The 23236-nt window shown below is 40.2% G+C and overlaps 1 protein-coding gene across 1 annotated transcript; it reads left to right on the forward strand.

Moving 5' to 3' along the window:
- The first annotated feature begins 5721 nt into the window (after positions 1-5721).
- LOC103966436 (arabinogalactan protein 16-like) lies at positions 5722-6898 on the forward strand. Its single transcript, XM_048565685.1, has 2 exons — positions 5722-6229; positions 6590-6898. The coding sequence occupies exons 1-2, from the start codon at positions 6043-6045 to the stop codon at positions 6694-6696; spliced, it is 294 nt and encodes a 97-aa protein (XP_048421642.1). The 5' UTR covers positions 5722-6042; the 3' UTR covers positions 6697-6898.
- Positions 6899-23236: the final 16338 nt, after the last annotated feature.

Consider the following 23236-nt stretch of genomic DNA (forward strand, 5'->3'; position numbering starts at 1 on the left):
GAGTATGGTAAAAATTCAAGGCAATTTATTAATAGGGCCAAGTCACTTGCTTTTTTGGGTCATTTCACTCACTCGCATCAAACTTCCATTCTCCTTACTCTTGGGGTAACTTTGGGGTTCTTGCCTTTCACTTATCTAAGGGTACCTATTTTTTATGGTAGGCGATAAAAAGCTTATTTCCAAGCTATTGCAGATAGGGTGCGGATAAAGTTAGCCTCATGGAAGGGTGCCTTATTGTCTCAGGCAGGTCGTTTATAATTTGCTTTCTTCTGTTATCCAAAGTTTATTGGTTTACTCTTTTCAGGTTTATGAATGGCCTCCTTTACTTTTTGAACAAGTTCAAAGTTGGATGTGAAATTTTTTTTAGTCTAGTGACCCAAACAATCGTTGTGTGCCACTTGTGGCCTGGCGTATTCGTTGTCGACCAAAAAAGGAAGGGGGCCTTGGTCTTCGAGACTTTACAGTAATGAATCGATCTTTACTTCTTAAACATTGTTGGGATGTAGTTTCTTCTGATTCTCCCACATCTATTTTCGTGAGATCTCGATTTTTGGCTAAAGGTTTCTCAATTGCTTCTTTTTATAAGAAATCTTCAGAGTGGCTTGGTCTAAAGAAAATATTTCCGGATCTTCTGCCTCAACTACAATGGTTAATTGGTGATGGTTCTCAAGTTCGATTTTGGATGGATAACTGGCTTAGAGAGCCAATTGCGCATAGTTTAGGCATCCCTCATCATGTGGCATCTGCTTTGAAAGCAAAGGTTTGTGATTTTATTGGTCCAAATGGTTGGGTATTGCCTACTAATTTTTCTTCATCCTTTCCTGTTATTGCTGAGACTATCACCTCAACTCCTATTTCTTTGGAGGTGGGTGTTTATAAACTTATTTGGACAAGTTCTTCATCAGGTCTCATCACTGCTAAGGATGCTTTTTCTTATTTGAATGGTCATAATTCCCAGCTGGTTTGGGGTAAAGCCATTTGGGATTCCTCCATTCAGCCTAGGAAAAGTATTACTACTTGGAAGGCTTTGCATGGACGTCTTCTTACTGATGATCGCTTGTAGAGTCATGGAGTGCCTTTGGTTTATGTTTGTTGTTTTTGTCTGAATGTTGCAGCGACTGTTTCTCACATTTTTGGAGTGCCCATTTATTCAAGAAATTTGGAATTGGTTGTCACTCCTCTTTAATCGACCATGACCATATGTACAATGTGGTTCCCTGGATAATCTTTTTTCAAGTGCTTTCTTTGCTGCTTTGTCTTCTTCTTCTCGCCGTTTTTGGGTGCTTGTTGTTTGTAATGTTATTTGGAGTATATGGTCTCTACGAAACAAGATTCATTTTGAGGGTGCTAACCTATGTATGGCTCATGCCAAGGCTAGGATTCTTATGTGTTCTAAAGAATCTGCCTCTTTGGCTTTTTCTTCGATTCCTTCTACGTCAAGTGCTCCTATTTTTCAGACTTTAGGTGTTTCTCCTTTGTTGTCTACTGCCCCGTGTGTTCATTCCTGTTGTATGGAAACCTCCTAGGGTGGGGTGGATCAAGGTAAATTTTGATGGGTCTTTCAACTCTATAAGCCGTACAGGTTATGGTGCCTCGGGATTCTCAAGGTATTGCTTTGGGTGCTTTTGCATCGTCCGCAAATTTTTGTAGCTCGATTGCAGCTGAGGTTCTTGCTGTAATTGAGGCTATTCGAGTTACCTGGGTTCGTGAATGGCATCACATTTGGTTGGAGACAGACTTAACTACGGTGATTCACTACTTAAACTCTCCTAGTTTTATTATTCCTTGGTATTTGAATGTTGATTGGAGCAATTGCTTGTGGCAGATTAGGCATATGCATGTTTTTGTTTCCCATATTTTTTGCGAGGGCAACTGTGTAGCCAATGCCTTAGCTTACTTTGGTGCATATCACAATGCATATTACTGGCGGTCCAATGTTCCTTCATGTACAGCATCTGCTTATATTCATGATCTTTCTGCTTCTACCAGCTATCGTTTTAGATGACTTTTTTCATATGTTTTCTTTGTAAGTGGGGTTCCTTTATTGTGTTACTTGCAATGTTATTTCCATTAATGAGGTTTGGCTTTATGTGCTCCTCATTTGTATTTCTATTTTTATTTTAATAAGATTATGCGGTTGAATTAAAAAAAAAAAAAGATTTGAAACTTAATCTAGACCATGAAAACAATGCAAACCTATTTCTCAATGATTGGATGTTTAATGCATGAAGAAAGATTTGGCAGCAAGGGTTCCATAAATGAAGAAAAGGGGAAGTTCAAGAGCTTTGAATGCACTTTTAACTCTCTAACAATATAAATTGGACAACCAAATGTCAAATGCGCAACCTAACAAGGGTTTTAAACAAAAAGAAGTTGTTTGTTTTCAGCTAGTAAGGACAAGGACACTTGTCAAGCTAGAAAACGATATGAGCAGATCAAGGGCTAGAAGCTAGCTTTTAGCATAAAAGTGTCAATCAACCCATGTGGGTAGACTTAATTTGCATGCCCAGCTCATAAGAAGTCAACGAACAAAACTGACAAGACAACTAAGCTAGTTAGAATGTGACATGAATTTAGATGTGCCACAACCTTGAACACTTATTTCCATTCGCAAAGGCCCTTAAGGAAATATATAACTAAATAAAGCATGTGTGGTACAATTACAATGTTGACAAGAAAAGCCAACACAAAATCCTAGACTTCACAGATCTCTTCTAGTCAGATCCTCCAAATTTGAAGATTATTGCATGCAAGCCTTGCCTCTAGCACATCCTGAAAACGTTTGCGAAGCCACGACCGCTACCTTGCCTCGAATAGCACCGCAAGTCCATAGATCTTGACTATGATCCTGACAACGTCGTCGTCTCCTCCACATTTGCGCCCCTCTCAACCTTCTATCCGTCAACACCATTATCGAGGATCTCGAGCGATGGCCGCTGCTGCCATCGTAGCTTGTTCGTATTTTGATGATGTCAAAACGTTTTCTTGGCCATGCGATTTTATTTTGAGCAGATACGATTGAAGGATTTTCCAAATCCAAATGGAAGGGATCTTGAAAGGAACCTATTCCAAAATCAAGAGCTCTTAAACACGTCACCTCATTCACCCCACCTTCAAAGTACACCTCACTCTTAAAAAAAAATTCTTATATTGTGAAAAAAAATAAAAAAATTATTATTACAAAAGAAAAGGAAATTGTGACAACCTCTTAACTTCAATCCAATTGGAATAATTGTCACTCAACTAAGAATCTATGATCATTAGTCCTTTAACTCATTTAAATGTGCAGTTATGATCTTTTTCATCAACTCTGTCAAAACTTCTGTCAAAATGAGTCACGTGTCATGCACGTGAACCTGAATCAAGGAGCAAATATGGAAAACCAAATGAGAAAAATGTAGCAATTGTCCCTCAACTTTAACCCAATTGGAACAATGCTCCCTCAATTTTATCCCACTTATAGCAATAGTCTTTCCATCATGACTCATTTTGACAAGAGTTCTGGTGGTGTAAAAATAATCATAGATGCACGTTCTGTAGCAATGGTCTTTTCACCATGGCTCATTTTTCCTTCTCTCTTCATCTTCTTCTTCCCTCTTCTTCCCTCTTCTTCTTCTTCTTCTTCTTCTTCTGCAGGGGGACGAACTGGGTTTCCAATTGTTTTATTTTTGGTTTCCTTCTTCTTTTTTTTTTTTTCTTCTCTCTTCTTCTGCTTCCCTCTTCTTCTTCTTCTTCTTCTTCTTCTTCTTCTTCTTCTGCGGGTTAGGTTGGGGGGGGGGGTGGGGTTGGGGTGGGAGGGGATGGGTTTGCTGCTGTTTTTTTTTTTTTTTTTTCCTTCTCTCTTCTTCTTCTTCTGCAGGGGGACGAACTGGGTTTCCAATTGTTTTTTAATTTTTTTTTATTTTTTGTTTCCTTCTTCTTCCTCCTCCTTTCTAGGTTGCAGGGGGTTGAGTTTGTGGTGGGGGGAGGGGGATGAACTGGATTTGGTTTGGTTTGGGTTTTTTTTTTTTTTTTTTTTTTTTCTCTTCTTCTTCTTCTTTCTCCTTCTTCTTTTCTGGATTGCTGGGTTGCAGGAAGATGATGGGGAAGAGAGAGGGGGGAGATGCACGAAAGGAGAGGGAAGATGATGGCTAATGTTTTTTATTTTTTTATGTACTTTATTATTATTATTTTAATATTTAAATAATATTAAATGATTTTTTTTTGTTTTTACTAATTTTTTAATAAAAATGGGTCCCGAATCAAGCCACGTCAGCATTTAACTGAGAAATAAACGGTCAAGCTAACGAAAGGTATAACATTGACACAAATTCGTAAGATGAGGTATGACATTGTCACTTTTAAAAGATGAGGTATGAAAGTGTCATTTGACCCATACTTGAGGTAGTTTTTTGTAATTAACTCAAAATATAATATGTCAACCTGAAAAATCTCATTTGCAAATAAAAAGAAATACTACCAAATTATAGTACTAATTAATAATAAAAACAAAAAATTTATAATTATCAAACTGACAATTAAAGTTATTGTATTTAATGGGTCAGTAATCAATAGAAAAAATTGGTGGGTCAATAAAACCTTAAGGCTATATGTTAGTAATTTCAATTTGAGATCCCGACCCGAGCCTCTACACTCAGACTTTGTTTATTTACATGCACTTCCTATATTTAAGCCATTATATCAATCCAACGATTTAAAACTTTAAACATCAGCTATAATTAAGTTTAGTTTTTAGGAGAGTAAATAAAATTCTCCCGAACAAAGTCCAAATGCAACACTTTTTATAAAGGAAAACTAATGAAAAGAGTTTGAAAACATTGAGTTTTAACGATAAGGGCAAAATAAAGGGTAAAATGAATAGTACCAGGTTTGACTTTTTAGTGTAAAAATATGATTTTTCATTAAAGTGAACAGTACTGCGAACTTTTCGTTAAAACTCCTTTTTTATAATAGCTTAACGAAATGTGGGTAGATGCGGAAAGTCAAAATGTAAACGCTTGGAATCCTTTCGATGTGTGAAGAGACATACTACAATTAGTTATAAGTTTGAAGTTCATGTGACAAATAACGTTATCAGACAGTCATAAATTAGAAGAACAACTTTGAAATTCCTGTGAACTTTAGAATATGAGTAGATTAATGACTCTATTAGACATAGTAACTAATTCCAAAAAAAAAAAGTTGTCCTTCCATACACATCTTTGAAGCATATAAGCTCAAAAATTTTTTTTTTTTTTTTTAATCAATTCCGCCATGTTTTAGAATAGAATTGAATAATAACGTCATTAGACAGTGTGACGAACACTTTCTCCAGTCTCACATACACCTCACCGCTCACACAATAATAGCCGTTAATTAGCCGTTGATCCCGTTGTAGGCCCCGCCCTGATTGTAGAATCCGAGACTTGTTTGAATAATTTCCACCCAAAAGCATACACATGACTCACCGACAACCTAGCTTACAGACTGTCCACTCCTCTCTCTCTACCTGAAAGAAATAAAAAACAAAAAACGCATGTGGTACGTGTGAGGGTGATGCTTAATACTTTGTTTATTATTAAGTAATGGTAATGCTCGTTATCTTGTTTATCATTGTAAATAAATTTAAATTTTAAGATTTATATTTATCTTTACCCACATCTTAAAATTAAACTCATTTAACTGCTATAAATAAAGTATGAGCATATGAGCATTATCATCATTTGAAGATAATAAACAAAAATTATTTCCCCATTAGAAAGATAAAAGCAAAAAAATTAAATAAATAAAAAAAAGGCCATTGCCAGTGCCATAGAGGGAGGCCTGCCTTATTCTTCTCTTGCTGCCCTCTCCTCACCAGTCACCACTCTCGACCTTACCTTTTATATAACAACCCTAAACTCTCTCCCTCTCCCTCCCTCCCTCTCCTCCCTCACATTCTCTCTCTCTCTCTCTCTCTCTCTCTCTCTCTCTCTCTCTCTCAGAATTAGGGTCTGCTCAATTTTCTCTGTTTTTTTTTCATTCAAAGTCTTTTGCTTTTAGAGTTTAATAGATAGAAAAAAGATGGCACATTGCTTTGGATTTTCTAAAGCACATTTTAGAGTTGTTCTAGTCTCTGCAATTGTCTTGTTTGCCCTTCTATCCCCATCTGCTGCTGCCACTCCCAAGCCCTCGGCTGCTGCTGCTGCAACTCCTTCCTCCGCCCCTTCTTCCGCCGCCGCCGCCCCTGCCCCTGGCCCTACCAGTGATGGTAACTCACATTTTCCATTTCTTTTGTTTATAATTAGATCTGAAAAGCATTTTGTCGATTTTTGTTTTGGGAAATTTTCTCCCCTATTTTTGGCACTTGAGTTTTGATTTCCCTTCTTCGGTGAGCAATGAGCGCGTTGGGTTCTCTTTTTGGGGTAAATTGCACTAACAGTACAGTAGTTTACTCGAATTTTCACTTTCTAACGTATTTTCGTACTTGTAGTTTACTTGTAGTTTCATTCGGTTAAATACCATTAGTCTAATCCGTCAAAAATCGACTTAATTGACGATTGGACTTAAAGTGAAACCAGAACGAAACTATTAAGGGTTTAGTTTATAATTTTGGTTGTAAAATGTGCAGGGACATCAATCGACCAAGGGATTGCATATGTGCTGATGCTAGTGGCTTTGGTGCTGACATACCTCATTCATCCTCTGGACGCATCAGCATCCTACAATTTCTTTTGAGTTGGATTTTTTTTAGATTAATTAGTAAAAAAAAAAAAAAAAAAAATGAGAAAAAATGGTGGTGGTTTTTTCCTTTTTCCTCTATTATTTATTTGAGTGTGTGTGTGGTCGTTTGTGCATATTTAGAGAAATGGATGATTGGTAATATCTGAGGCTGATTTAGCTTCTTTTAGATAATTGTTGTCAAATTATTGTTCCTTTCTTCCTCTCTGTTTCATTCCTTGCTTTTACCATATTCTCATTGACGACACAAACACACTTTATTGTGTTATCCTGTCACAAAATCTTATCTATTTGTAAGAAAATCTTATGTGTTGGGATTAAAGTCTACTGCGCATGTTTTGGCCCTACCCAAATTTAGGGTTTCGAATCCATGGATGTGACCTGACACGCCTGAAAAAGTATTATGCATTCATCTTCTCTTTACGTTTACAAAACATGACTAAGATTAAAAGTCGAGAAAATACAAGTAGAGGAACTAGATCCGAACAAGAAACATGCAGTTGTGATACACTTGAGTTTGGGCATACAGAAAGCGAAACAGATAGATAAGAAGTGAATTGTCTAGTATGCTCTGGTTATTTTCTATTTCGGAACTTTTGGTTGTTAGATCTTGGAGCAAACATATAATGATTAAGATTTAACGGTTAAAAACCATAGTGAATACCCTCAAGTATAATAGAATTTTTCAAATAAGATGTTCAGCAACGCACAATATAATAGAGTATGATTCTCTCTCCTTCTATTCCCTCTCATCCCTTTCCCTCCCCTCCTCTCACAGATTATTTTTTGTCTTCTTCTAACTATTAAAAAGTTATCACAAAACGTTAATGTGGCTTAACGGTAACCGTTTAAATAGGAAGGGAGGGAAGGAGAGAGAGACTAGTAAGAGAGAGAATCCTTCTCCCAATATAATTGAATTTTCTGATACACAAGCTACCTTGCTGCAGGTTCTAGTTGACGAACGTGGATTCCGACCTTCCCTTTTTCAAAATTCTCCACCAAATGAATCAAAATCTTATAGCTCTAATCACATGAACAGGATACCAATTTCCGGTATGCAATACCAAAACATGCAAACTCACGGCCAAACATGACTAAAAACAGGCAGAATAATATGATGTATAAAGAACTAAACCAGGAATAAATTCTGGAAAATGATTTTCTTTTGAGCCATTTCGGAATGAATCTGGGTGATTACTTACAGAGTAAGCAACACACACGTGTAACTGACAGAAAACTAACAAGAACAAGATTAATTTTTATAATAACTAACCAGAAAAGGCATACTAAATGCATCCCTTACCACCTAAATATTCACATTTCGAGATCCACTATTGGGATGGAAATTACAAAAAGAAAAATGATATTAGTGTGGAGTCTAAAAAAATCTCAAAAATTCTAGAGGCAACACGTGAACTTTTGCTCAAGAAAGACAAGATTGCCCTCATTAAATGGGCAAGCTCCTCAGATACTCCCACGCGTAATTCACACCTTGTAGCTAAATACGACATCAATTAGGGATAATTACTCTATTATTTCCTATTTAATATCTTGAGAATATTTCTCCATAAACTTTGACCAATAGGATGCCGTCATGTGTAGGGCAAAACCCTAACACCATGACTAGCCACTACCCTACATACCCCCAATTTTAACAAATTTCAGTAAACTTTTGATACCCCTAAAAGCCCTAAACACTGACTCTTTTTTAGAGAAACTAACTTAGGCATCGGAGATCCATTGACCTAACCCCCATCCACCTCATGGGCGCGTGAGGCTTAGGTCCTTGATCAAAGACGTTGATTGTGTTGCAAGTGCATTTTCAATAAAGTTAGAGACGACGGAAATTTAGATCAACAATTAGTGTAGAAAATATCATTGTTCAAAAAAAAAAAAAAAAAAAAAAAAAGGGGGAAAAAGAACACGACTGCTTGAACACGAACCTGGCACAGGAACCGCCCTTCCGGAATTTAAACAGATATGACATTGGTGAACTTATTGCCACAACGGGATAGAGGGATATAAGGCAAGCAAGTTCAATGCACACTAAAACCGCATGAAGTCTATTCATCCATCGGGTTTTAGGGTTTGTGAAAACGAAAAAAATCACAATCCTCAACAAACACACACATCCATACATTGAGAGAGAGATGTTAAGATTATTAAAGTACAAATTTGATTTGTGTCATAACATCCAAATTTGATTCGATTTCTGAACCAATAATTTGAAATCCGATACACACTAGAGAAATAAAATGCATGCGTGTACAAACATGTATGCAATGAAAAAAAAATCAATGTAACACGGAACACGAATTGATACACTACAAATTGTAATACAAGTAGATGAACATCAATGTGGTTTTTCGACTTGTAACTAGTCATCTCCGACATCTCAAATGCGGTCACCTTACAGGTTTCTATTTTCTTCTGAGGCCGCTTTTTGGCGGTTTTAGACCGATTCCTGCAACTCTATCACATGCGTCATATTTGGATCTCTCTAATAATAACATTTCAGGGTTGATTTCTTTCTTGTGTGCAAGTGCAGCTATGAGTTTAAGTTTTCTTAATCTTTCAAGCACCAATCTCTCTGGAGAACTTCCAGAATGCTTGACACATTTGGGCAATCTAGTCATTCGTGATTTGAGTTACAATTTCCTGAAAATTTCCTACGACGATAGGCTCCTTATTTGGGATCGAAACGTTGAAATTATGAAGCAATCAGTTTATGGGAGAGTTGCCTTTATCCTTGAAGAATTGCACAAGTTTAAAGGTTATTGATGTTGCAGATAACCAATTATCGGGATCAATACCTAATTGGTTGGGGGATAGCTTTCAGAATTTGGTTATCTTAATGCTTTCCTGTAACCACTTCAATGGAAGCTTGCCCCCGCAACTATGCCATCTATTATACATTCAAATTTTAGATGTGTCTGTGAACAACATCTCTGGAGGTATACCGAATTGCCTAAAAAAGTTGACTACTCTGGCTCAGAAAGGAAATTCAAGTCTAACCGTCGAACATTCTTATATGAGAAATACTGATGGACATTCATCCATGGGGACTAGTTATGAGGATGACGCAACTTTCATATGGAAAGGAAGCATGCGGGTGTACACAAACACTTAAGGGCTTGTGAAGAGAATTGCTTTCTCAAGCAATAAGTTAAATGGGGAGATCCAACTGAAATCAGCTGCCTAGTTGGCTTGGTTTCTTTAAACCTATCGAGAAACCAATTACCGGGTCAAATTACTCCAGACATTGGAAAATTGGAGTCGTTGGATTCACTTGATTTGTCAAGAAATCAGATAGATGGAAGAATTCCAGCAAGCCTTGCTCGCATAGATCGTCTTGGTTTCTTGGACTTGTCATACAACAACTTGACTGGAAAGATTCTAACTGCCACCCAGCTCCAAAGTTTTGATCCCACTGTTTATGCTGGAAATCCATAGCTCTGTGGACCTCCACTTCAAAATCTGTGTGTATGTGAAGAAATAGGTCCAGATCAAGTTAGTAATGAAGACGACAAGGATGATCAGCTTATAAGCTACGGATTTTACATCAGCATGGGGCTCGGGTTTGTTGTTGGGTTTTGGGGAGTTTGTGGAAGTCTGATATGCATCAGGGAATGGAGGTACACATACTTCAAGTTCTTGAATTTGCTGAATGACTGGTTTTATGTGAGGGTAGTGTTGATCAAGTGGAAATTAACGGACGCTTAACAGATAAGCTATAGCGTGTGGTACGTAATCTCCCTATCAACAATCCATCACGATAATTTGGTTTTTATGATTAATTGTCTTCGTCGAACTTACTGGTGCTTGTTTATTTTTATACGTAGCATCACGCATCTTCTTCACTCCACTTCGATTGTGTGGTTGCCATGACCAAATTATCTGCAGAAGCTTTCAAGTATTGGATTCTGCTTAATACCGAAATAATGAGATCGCAGAAATGTACTAGGGATATGTTTTCCTTGGTAAATGATTTGATACCGTGCCTTGTTTGTAAGAACTTAATTCATAGGGACTTCTCCAAGCAACTGTTTTTTATGAATATTGTTCTAGTTTAATTGTTTTACATTAAGAGATTTCTGTAGCAAATCGTTTTAGATGAATTTGTTTTTTAACTTTATGTTTTCTCTCTAGTAAGTTGGGTTCCCCTGCCGTATCACTTGCTCTGTTGTTTCCTTGGCAAGGTTTGGTTTTACGTTCCCCTCATTTGTATTTCTCTTTTAATTTTAATAAGATTAAGGGGATGAACGGTGAGTGCTATTGCCTCATCCTTTTGAATTTTCTTAAAATTAAAAATTTCTGCAGTAAAATAATAATTCATATTTTGATTTTCAGCGCATTCTAAACTAGTTAAGAATTCAAATATTAAGTTAACTAGTAATTCAAGCCAATACAACGCAGAATTTTTTTTAATTTCGTTAGAGGATGGTGCCTAACTTAAAATTAATTTCAAGCAGCAGCACATCATCCAAGTCCTCTTTCCTGTTTTGTTTTTGTATATACTAGTATGTTTCTCTGATTTGATCAACCACTGCTTAACTTTTCATTGTAACTCGGAAGCGTACTTTTCTTTGTAGTCTATTAGAGACGAAATCGCAGACCAACTGGAGGAATAGAACCCAGATTTAACTAAAATAATTAAGTAGCAAAAGAAATCCGCGATCAAGTAAAACGGACATGATACCCTCACTAATGGTGCAAGCAAGTTATATCCCACATAGCAGCAGATAGATACTGCGGTCCTGTTCTCTGTTTCTCTGGTCACCTATTGCTAGCTTCTCCATGTAACTCGTAAGCCTAGCTACTTCTCTTTGTACCATATTTGAGAAGAAATGTCACCCAGATTCGGCTCAGATGATTATTTACCGAAAGAAATTCACCACTGTACAAAATCGATATGATTGTGATTTGTGACGCTACAAATACAAGTCCATCATACACCAGTACTGACTGAAAACCGGATTGATATATATATATATATTGCAGCAGATATTTTTGCTCCTCATTCTCTTTTAATTTGCAACGACATGTTCTTGTCAATATAAATTTGATGCAAGCTTGTATTTTGAGATGTAAACTACTTCCATGTGCATGCTTTGGTTGTGCTCCAGCTTCCGCGTTGAGTACTATATGAAACTACACAAATTTCGAATGACCAAAATCTAGAAATGTTCTCTTGGTCACCAAGTGACCAAGAAATATATTGCCACTCACCCGTGAATTGATATTCAGTAGCACTCATCAATTTAGCTTTTGTTGTTGACAAAGTAACACTGTGTTGTTTAACAGATGCCTAAGAGAAATGACACACTCCAACCCTAATATCCCTAAGTATCAGGTTAGGCACGTGTTGGCTGACACTCGAGGGTGACGAAGTCATTTTAAACATGCCTACAAATAAAATATGTAATTAGAATGAAAATGCTAATGCAGGAACGTGTTCAGAGCATACAATTAATTAAGAATAATTGTGAACATAGAAATTCCTGACGACGAACAAGACAAGAACACGTGTACAAAATATATTTGTAGTATTAATGAATTTTGGGGTTACAATCTCTTTGTAATTTGGTCCTCTGATTCGATCTCCGTAAGATGTTGTTTTGTTGACGTGTTGTTGATCCAAGGGCTGTCGAAGCTTGATCTTGGATGAATAGTTGGAAGTTTCTTCAAGGGTCGTCGGGCCTTGATCTTGAAGAACAGGGATGAACAAATCGTCGAGGGCTTTTGGGCTTAATCTTGAAGTTGTTGATCCAAAGGGCCGTTGGGGCTTGATCTTAGGATGAACAGGTGGGAGCTTCTTCAAGGGCAATCGGGCTTGATCCTGATGTAAGAACTTTTGTGTGAGAAATGGTCCAAACCATTTATTAAAGGAAATATGGTTATAGTATACGTTATATACATTAAGTACACATTGAATATAAAGTGAGAAAACCATATTACTTGTACAAATTATGGATGGAAGACAGTTACAAAACTTGAAGAAAACTGACAGCAACTGCTACCATGATAGGTGGAGCAGTTGAGTCCTATAAGTCAGGTTTTGATCCCCTTTCTCAGGTAAGTTACAAGGTTCTCATAATGTGAATGCTCACCCTATCGAGAGTAAGAGTTCTATTCCGTTTCCAAGAGAAAGGAAGGTCCAAATCTCATTTCAATCATCTCGTCTACAACAACAAGTAAGTGCATCCCTAGTTTCTACAAAATGATGATTTAATGAATATTATGACTAGTATAAATGCATGCATGTATATTAGTTTGTAGTTTATAATGCAGGGTTGATCTTGATCTCTTAATGAAGTGTATAATTAAGTTCAACACCTGAAGGTTGATGGATGAGCGGGTCTTCAAGGGCTTTTGGGCTTGATCTTGAAGAACGGTTGGATGTGTGGATTTGTTGATGTTGTTGATCCAAAGGGCCGTTGGGGCTTGATCTGGGGATGAATGGATGATGAACGATGAACATTTTCTTCAAGAGCCGTTGGGGCTTGATCTTGGGATGAATGGATGATGAACGATGAACACTTTCTTCAAGAGCCATTGGGGCTTGATCTTGAAGAATGGTTGTGTGAATTTCTTCAAGGACTTTTGGGCTTGATCTTGAAGGTTGATGGATGAGCGGATCTTCAAGGGCTTTTGGGCTTGATCTTGAAGAACGATTGGATGTGTGGATTTGTTGATGTTGTTGATCCAAAGGGTCGTTGGGGCTTGATCTTGGGATGAATGAATGATGAACGATGAACACTTTCTTCAAGGGCCATCGAGGCTTGATCTTGAAGAATGGTTGTGCGGATTTCTTCAAGGGTCATCGGGGCTTGATCTTGAAGGAAGATTTGATGAAGAACGAAGAGAGCTTTCTTGATTCTTTGGGATTTGCTTAAGAGCTTTAGAGTTTCAAAGTTTCAAGGTTTTGGTGTGATATCAATTCCCCTCCCCAAAATGAATGCCTTGGCTTCCTATTTATAGAATTCCAAAACTTGATTTTTGGATTTAAATAATCAGATGAAATAAATCATTTCTGCCAGGTATTGACACGTGTCCTATTTGATGACTTTTTCGATTTATTTCGATTTTTCGTTGAGTCACACGCTACATGTAAAATTTATGTGACACATGAGCTTTAAAATTTTAATTATTGGTCAACATTCATTTCACCGAAATTTTGATGTCTACAAATGCCCCCACTTCAAGGCGCGTCGCATACATGTGCTTGTCACGTGTAGGAGATGCATTTTGAAGTCCCTTAATGTAGATGTCGATCCAAGGGCCATCAAGGCTTGATCTTGAAATGGATTGGAAATTTCTTCAAGGGCTTTTGAAGCTTGATCTTGAATTGGGCTGAAAGTTTTCTTCAAGGGCCGTTGAGGCTTGTTCTTGAACTTTGTTTGAAATTTCTTCAAGGGCCGTCGAGGCTTGATCTTGAATGAAATTGGACCATAAGGAGCTTCACGTGGTAGATCTTTGCGCTTGTTGACTTTCCACAGCTTTGATCTTGAACAGGGTTGGAGGATTTTCTGGTTTCCTCCAATCGTTGACTTTCTATAGGCTTATTCTTGAACAGGGCTGGAGGGTTTTTTCTGCTAGAGTTGCACTAAATGTCTGAATTTACTCCTTTTATCTGGAGTTGAACTTGATTCAAGGGTGATGGACATTTGATCTTAAACATGACTTGTGATTTCTTCAAGGGTCGTCGAGGCTTGTTCTTGAATGGAATTGGACCACAAGCGGTCTCATGATTCGGACACATGGCAAGCAAGCGTGAGGTGGAGGTGATGGCCTGTTTCTTTGTTCAATCTTTCTAATTCATATTGATGAGGGTTAGGAGATGAATCGGCACGTGTTTTGTTGTGCTTGTCTCCACATGCTTCAATGTATCATTTTTTCTTGCCTCATTTGTTCTTCAGGCAGATGTGGTATCTTCTGTTGCCTTGTCTATTTCCCCAGCAGAGCAATGCTAGGTAAGCAATCAGGGAAGGGTTCCAAGTAGTCGGTTCCTGACTGGAAGTTTGACTTCAAGTTTCGAATGATTGCTCTCTTTCTCCTTCTCCAGCAGGTAAGAACAATGACAAAGAAAAGGACAGGGAAAAAGCATGATATGAGATACTCTTGCTTTCAAAGAAGTGGTGGTGATTTGACAGCGTTGCACGGCGAGGATTTACTCTTTGGCAATGGTGTCAGCGAAAGGTTGTTGAAGTTTTTCGAGCTCTTTGATTAGAGCAACAATGCCGAGCTTGGTTTTGACTTAAACTCCTCCATCTAGATTATGCCATTTTGCAGGGAAGGGCGTTGTGCTATAGTGATCTGTTCCAGCTCACCATTGATCCTTCTACTTCAATCTCTTGCCGTATTTGTTCCTGATGCAGAAGTGGAATGCAACCTTTGCATTTAAATGGTACTTCAGAACATTACTTCTCAGCGACGATGAGTACTCGAGAGTAATGCAAGGTAAGCAACCAGGTAATCAGTTCCAGGTCGGAAGTTTAATTTTAGGTTCCGACTGATAACTCTCTTTCCCTTTCTCCTGCAGGTAAGATCAAGGGCAAAGGAAAAGACAAGGAAAAAGCATGATATGAGATATTTTTGCTTTCAACCCTGATGATATGTGATACTTTTGCTTTGGTGTCATTTGTTTGCAAGGGTATTCCCAGAGAGGAAGAAAACTGAGCATTTCGAGAGGAATTTCCCAATAACCAGTAGTGGCGATATTCCTTTACTCTTGTCGGCAACCGTTGGGTAATTGAAATAGTAAGATTCACGCGTTTTCAACTTTGTTAGAAATTTTTGACAAAATTGTCCGTGATTTCTGCAAAGCTGAGGTTATGTGTGGAAGGTGATGACAAATCCGGAAAAGCCAGTCATTTGAAATTCGGAGAACGGTGCCTCTTTGATCTCTGAACAAGTGGCCTTGTTGCCTTTTCAATTTCTGAACAAGCGGCCCGGCTTTTGGAGGGGTGCCTCTTTGATTTCTGAACGACCATGATGTCTCCTCGATTTCTGAACAGGCGTTGTTGCCTCTTCTTTTTATAGAGGCATTAATCGTGTTCCAAAAACACACTTAGAGAGTTGTTGTCTGTAGGAATTTCCCTCATTTTGTATTTCTAAGAACTCGATTTACACGACCTCTTCTTCCTTCATCATTCCTGCAAATGGCTTGCCCATTTGACCGTTGTCTTGATTTGAATGTTGAGGAAGATGCTGACATGTCTTCTCAAGACAACATATGACACCCATCTTTCTTATCCCCTAGCGGTCCTCTAACAGTTGGGGACTCTGTGATGAAGAACAACATAACCGCCACGGTGGTTGCTAAAAATCTTCTCACCCCAAAAGATAACAGGATCCTTTCAAAGCGGTTTGATGAGTTGGTTGTTCAAGACTCTTTGGCTTTCAATGTTCAGTGTGCGAGCTCTGTATCGAACATGGGCCAACGCCTTCTTGCTCGAACTCGTCAAGTTGAGTCACTTATGGCTGAGGTGGCAAGTCTTAAGCAAGAGATTAGAGGGCTCTGACACGAGAATAGAGAGTTACACATGCTTGCCAATAGTTACTCAATGAGCATGAAGAGAAAGCTTGACCAGCTTCAGGAATCCAAAAGTCGGATTCAGAGTGACCATCAGATGTTTGTGGCTTTACTCTAGAGGCACCTATTGCCTTCGACCTCTAGAGTTTTTTCGAGTGTTCAGGCTCCAAACAATCAACCTCTGGCGCCTCTTCTTCCTGGAGTTTCGCCAAGTGATGAGGCGTCACATGAGCAACCTTTGTGAAGGCTCCTTCCTGTATTTTTTTTTTTTCACATATGTAAGCACATATCTGTAATTTATCAGAGATATCAATAAATAAACTTTATTTTATTTAGTGTAATGTGCTAAATATAATAGAGCCTATTATATATTTTTTCACATGATGCCGGTGCACCAAGATCCCTTTTTTTTATTATATATATATTTTTTTTTGTTTTATTATTATTATTATTATTATTTTCTTTTCTTTACTTTCGGTGGTGCTGAAGCTTTTATAATTGATATATATTATTATTTTCTTCGGTGCGTGTACTACTCACAAAATGATGGCCATCATCCTTCTTTTGTTTTTTGACATTTGCTTTCCGCACGCCACCATCACTCCTACCACACCATCAGTGCTTTTAATATTTTGTTTCTGATTCCCCCTGCTGTGCATGGCCCCTCATTCATGTGCCTCTCTAGAGACCATTATATACATATATATATATATATATATGTTATATTGGATAGCAGCAACTGCAACCATTGCATAGCCACTGCCTAAACGTGGTGGTGCTTTCTGGGTCTCAGATTGATCATCAGCTTGTACCTGCACCTGCGCCTGCTGCTTAACAAACCGATTCATTCGCTCAAGCAATTATGCAGCCTTTCTTTTTCCTCTATCTGTGCCATTTTGAGCTAACTCCAATAACGAAGTCATCACCCCAAGTTCCTGAGCCTCTACTATACGTTGTTGGTCTCCAGAACAAAGATGCACCAAAACTGCAGCTGCATTTTCTCTGTCTCGAGGAGATCCTGTCCCAATAACTTCAACCAAAACAGGCAATGCCTCATCAGCTCCAATGGCTGCTTTCCCTTCACCGTGGCTAGAGAGTATTGCTAGAATGACCAGTGCTTCATCCACCATTCCACCTCCAGGTTCTGTTGTTAACCAAGTAATTATAGGCCCCACTGCCATTGCACTCCCCCTTGTAAAATTCCCCCTCGTAGAAATCCCCATTGCTATAGAATTCGACCCCTTCCTTTATGATCTTCTCCTCCTTCCGGGTCTTGTTCGGGTTCGGGTCCGACTCGATGAACCACTGGACCGGCTTCGCGCCTCCGATGGTCTTGTAGAACCGATGGAAGCAGCACCGCTTTGCATTCTCGTCCCAGGAATGCTTGAGGATGAAGATGCTGCGGTTGATCAGACTCTTGTTCTTGTTCGCCAAGAAAAGCGTGAAGGCGACGAAGCCCAGTGCCAGGAGGAGGTTTTCGGAGGTGGGTATTTCTTCGCGGCGGAGGTAGAAGAAGAAGAAGAAGCCGGAGAAGCTGACGAGGGTGAAGAGTGTGACGGTGGCCATCGCCAGGTGCTGGTGGTTGATCCGGGTCGAATTTCTGGTGGGTCAGTACGGGATTGTAATTCTTGGGTTTCTGCTCTTCTTCGTCGTAGTGGTGGTTTTCGTTGGCGGCAAAGACGTCCTCCTCCGTGACAGAGTTGAAGCTGTGAATGGAGGATCGAATCGTCGACGACGACTGCAGCAGCAACGACTGGGTCCTCGTGAGCTTCGCATGGCTTTTCTGACCTTCCATTTAGAAAACCAACTGATCGATTGATTCAACCCCAACCGTCCGACGATCGAATCTTTTTCACTTGTTTTTCTGGATACTAAACCGACTTCCTGTACCGCGAGATTCTTATAACCAACGTCGCTGGTATTATCGAGCACACCGGCGACATATCACACGCAAAACACCCACGGCGCACGTTAACTTACCGCTGGACCCACCGTCTGCGCAATATAGCACCAACGCCACGTCACAAGCCGACTTTTGCTTCGCTTGGGATCTCCGTGCTACCTGCGGTGAGATTAGGGCAGAGAGAAAGATGCCCAGTCTTCAGGCCTGGAGGACTGAGAGCGGAGAGGATAACAGCCGCCATGGGTTTATATAGTGCGAAGGACAGAGGCAGGAAGTTGGGTTTGAGTAGAGACTTCGAGAGCTGGGCCTGGATTTAGGCTAGTGGAATCCGGCTGCTCGAGCGAGCTGGCGATGATGATGGCACTGGGCAGAGAATACACACACACACACACACACACACACACACACACACACACATATATATATATATATATATATATTTTTTTTTTTAATTGGGAAGAAACTATAATTTATTATTATTTTTTTTTATACAAAGAAAATTGCAATTTTTTTCTTTTTTTTTTTTTTACAGGTTCTCATTACATTCATGGCTTTCCTTATTGTTTTGACGGATTACCCAGGTTTACAATTGGTGGCGGCTTCTTGTGAATTTGCAATTGTTGACGAAGTGAGCAGGATGTGGGTGCAACTATGCTCTTTGTCTGGTGCTTGTTTTATCGCGTGGTGATGTGCAAAAGACTGCAGCGGGATTTTGCTGTGTAGTGCCTTTTGGTCACGGTTTTCCCTTGGTGGTGACGTTGCTGTGCACATTGACCTTACTGCTTGCTATAGGCTCTTTGCCACTACTGCTTAGAGCTTATTCCAGTGCGTCACTTTTACCATGTGGCGTTATGTAAAAGACTGCAGCGAGTTTATGCTGTGTAGTGCCTTTTGGTCATAACTTTCCTCGGTGGTGACATTGCCGTGCACATTGACCTCGCTGCTTGTCGTGGGCTCTTTGCCGTTGCTACTTGGAGCTTGTTCCAGTGCGTCACTTTTACCGTGTGGGGTTGTGCAAAAGACTGCAGCGAGTTTATGCTGTGTAGTGCCTTTTGGTCATAACTTTCGTTGGTGGTGCCGTTGCTATGCACATTGACCTTGCTGCTTGCCTGGAGCTTGTTCCAGTGCGTCACTTTTACCGTGTGGGGTTGTGCAAAAGACTGCAGTGAGTTTATGCTGCGTAGTGCCTTTTGGTCACAACTTTCCTCGGTGTTGACGTTGCTGGGTACATTGACCTTGCTGCTTGTCGTGGGCTCTTTGCCGTTGCTACTTAGAGCTTGTTCCAGTGCATCACTTTTACCGTGTGGGGTTGTGCAAAAGACTGCAGCGAGTTTATCCTGTGTAGTGCCTTTTGGTCATAACTTTCCTCGGTGGTGACGTTGCCGTGCACATTGACCTCGCTGCTTGTCGTGGGCTCTTTGCCGTTGCTACTTGGAGCTTGTTCCAGTGCGTCACTTTTACCGTGTGGGGTTGTACAAAAGACTGCAGCGAGTTTATGCTGTGTAGTGCCTTTTGGTCATAACTTTCGTTGGTGGTGCCGTTGCTATGCACATTGACCTTGCTGCTTGCCTGGAGCTTGTTCCAGTGCGTCACTTTTACCGTGTGGGGTTGTGCAAAAGACTGCAGTGAGTTTATGCTGCGTAGTGCCTTTTGGTCACAACTTTCCTCGGTGTTGACGTTGCTGGGTACATTGACCTTGCTGCTTGTCGTGGGCTCTTTGCCGTTGCTACTTAGAGCTTGTTCCAGTGCATCACTTTTACCGTGTGGGGTTGTGCAAAAGACTGCAGCGAGTTTATCCTGTGTAGTGCCTTTTGGTCATAACTTTCCTCGGTGGTGACGTTGCCGTGCACATTGACCTTGCTGCTTGCTTGGAGCTTGTTCCAGTGCGTCACTTTTACCGTGTGGGGTTGTGCAAAAGACTGCAGCGAGTTTATGTTGTGTAGTGCCTTTTGGTCACAACTTTCCTCAGTGGTGACGTTGCCATGCACATTGACCTTGCTGCTTGTCGTGGGCTCTTTGCCGTTGCTACTTGGAGCTTGTTCCAGTGCATCACTTTTACCATGTGGGGTTGTGCAAAAGACTACAGCGAGTTTATGCTGTGTAGTGCCTTTTGGCCACAACTTTCCTCGGTGGTGACGTTTTTGTGCACATTGACCTTACTGCTTGCCTGGAGCTTGTTCTAGTGCGTCACTTTTACCGTGTGGGGTTGTGCAAAAAACTGCAGCGAGTTTATGCTATGTAGTGCCTTTTGGTCACAACTTTCCTCGGTGGTGACGTTGTCGTGCACATTAACCTTGCTGCTTGTCGTGGGCTCTTTGCCGTTGCTACTTGGAGCTTGTTCTAGTGCGTCACCTTTACCATGTGGGGTTGTGCAAAAGACTGCAGCGAGTTTGTGCTGTGTAGTGCCTTTTGGTCATAACTTTCCTCGGTGGTGACATTGTTGTGCACATTGACCTTACTACTTGCCTGGAGCTTGTTCTAGTGCGTCACTTTTACCGTGTGGGGTTGTGCAAAAGACTGCAGTGAGTTTATGTTGTGTAGTGCCTTTTGGTCACAACTTTCCTCGGTGGTGACGTTGATGTGCCTCTTGTCGCTGCTTGAAGCTTGTTGCACCACCATCGCTGCACTATTCGCTGCACACCATTGCACTGTCCGTCGTCCCTCGGTTAAGGAGGGATCAAGTCATGACGTAGTTCAAATGAGTGATGGTTTTGATGATGATTTTACCGTACACAGTTTATGCTCTTGCGGGCCAGGAGCGTTTGTTGTCGCCTTTTACACTCATACGGACAAGGAGCTTTTGGTGCCGCTTGCAGTTTCAGCTCGTGTAGGCAAGGAGCTTTTGGTGCCGTTTACAGTTTCAGCTCGTGCAGGCAATGAGCGTTTGTTGTCGCCTTTTAGGCTCGTGCGAACGAGGAGCTTTGTGAATTTGTCAAATGATCTTGGAGAGGCATTCCTTGCAATCTTCATAGCAAAGAGTCTTGACCAAGTGATTGAAGAAGTCTTTGGGGAAGAAATCACGCATCGTGATGGCAACGAACGATCTTCGTGTCACAATTTCATTATCCTCAATACTTTCATGTAGCTTTAGAGGTTGACGAAAGCTGCTGGATAGAAAGAGATCCCATGAGCGCCATTGCTTGGTCTAGCTCTAGCTTCTCTACATCTTTCTCCACTAGAGGCTCATCTTCTTCGTCGATTTCTCTCCTTAGTGGATCAACCTTCGGGTCACGGTTAACTTTTTCGTCATGCTGCGCTTCCAATCGGTTAATGAGTGCGATGATTTGCAAGTCTTTTTCCTCTGCGGTCCTTGTGAGCCTTGCAATTGCTTCACTCATTTGAGCCAGTTGTTCTTCAATAGAGGTAACGCCAATGGTCATCACTTGTGTAACCAATAGGCATGACTTTCCTCCACACATCCAGGGTGCTGATGAAGAACCCCATTGGCCATTTTGGGATGTCATCTTATGTGCCTCAGTAGCATGCTTTGGTGCCCTTAGCAAGGTCAGGTTGATGACAGACTCGCGCCTTTGATGCTCCATTTGCTCGCTTAGTGGAATTTTGAAGCGGCATGTTAAGGAGTGGTTGTGGTGCCAATGGATGCTTCATTCGTGGCGGAAGTGCTTAGGCTTCTTCCCCTAGTGGTTACAAGAACGGCTTGTCCTTTGATTGATGCCATTGATTTTGGAGGTGTGCTTTGGTTTTCTTGAACGGAGAAAGAGATGAGAGGTAGAGATTGCCCCACTGGGCATGCCAAATTTGTGAACACAGAAATTCCTAACAATGAACGAGATAAGAAAACGTGTACAAAATATATTTGTAGTATTAATGAATTTTGGGGTTACAATCTCTTTGTAATTTGGTCCTCTGATTCGATCTCCGTAAGATGTTGGTTTGTTGACGTGTTATTGATCTAAGGGCTGTCGAGGCTTGATCTTGGATGAATAGTTGGAAGTTTCTTCAAGGGCCATTGGGCCTTGATCTTGAAGAACAGGGATGAACAAATCGTCGAGGGCTTTTGGGCTTGATCTTAAAGTTGTTGATCCAAAAAGCCGTTGGGGCTTGATCTTAGGATGAACAGGTGAGAGCTTCTTCAAGGGCTATCGGGCTTGATCCTGAAGGTTAATGGATGAGAGGGTCTTCAAGGGCTTTTGGGCTTGATCTTGAAGAACGGTTGGATGTGTGGATTTGTTGATGTTGTTGATCTAAACGGCCGTTGGGGCTTGATCTTGGGATGAACGGATGATGAACTATGAACACTTTCTTCAAGGGCCGTTGGGGCTTGATCTTGAAGAATAGTTGTGCGGATTTCTTCAAGGGCTTTTGGGCTTGATCTTGAAGGTTGATGGATGAGTGGATCTTCAAGGGCTTTTGGGCTTGATCTTGAAGAACGATTGAATGTGTGAATTTGTTGATGTTGTTGATCCAAAAGGCCTTTGGGGCTTGATCTTGGGATGAACGGATGATAAACGATGAACACTTTCTTCAAGGACCGTCAAGGCTTGATCTTGAAGAATGGTTGTGCGGATTTCTTCAAGGGCCGTCGGGGCTTGATCTTGAAAGAAGATTTGATGAAGAACAAAGAGAGCTTTCTTGATCCTTCGGGATTTGCTTGAGAGCTTTAGAGTTTCAAAACTTCAAGGTTTTGGTGTGATATCAATTCCCCTCCCCAAAATGAATGCCTTGGCTTCCTATTTATAGAATTCCAAAACTTGATTTTTGGATTTAAATAATCAGATGAAATAAATCATTTCTGCCAGGTATTGACATGTGTCCTATTTGATGACTTTTTCGATTTTTCGTTGAGTCACACGCTACATGTAAAATTTATGTGACACGTGAGCGTTGAAATTTTAATTATTGGTCAACTTTCATTTCACCAAAATTTCGATGTCTACAATAATATGAAAGAATTATAATAAAAAGGTATGAACGAAGGGAAGAGTCATACATTGAGAAGACTCAAATGTAACTATGTGGACGTGCCCTGACATGGGGATCATGTGCCTCGATTCTAAAGCCTGAGGGGGGGTGCAAAACAGGAAAGGTGAGTGGACCAAAGTTTATAATAACAAGAAAACTATTTTATTTATGAACAT

This window comes from the organism of the source record quoted next, unplaced genomic scaffold, assembly GCF_019419815.1.
Source record: "Pyrus x bretschneideri cultivar Hongxiangsu unplaced genomic scaffold, Pyrus_bretschneideri_v1 Contig4, whole genome shotgun sequence".
NCBI lineage: Eukaryota > Viridiplantae > Streptophyta > Magnoliopsida > Rosales > Rosaceae > Pyrus > Pyrus x bretschneideri.

What these genes read in the sequence shown, in the direction of transcription:
- LOC103966436 (XM_048565685.1), top strand. Translation starts at nt 6,043, where the DNA reads ATGGCACATTGCTTTGGATTTTCTAAAGCACATTTTAGAGTTGTTCTA. An exon ending in CCCTGGCCCTACCAGTGATG is followed by an intron (nt 6,230 to 6,589) that starts GTAACTCACATT and finishes TAAAATGTGCAG; the next exon opens with GGACATCAATCGACCAAGGG.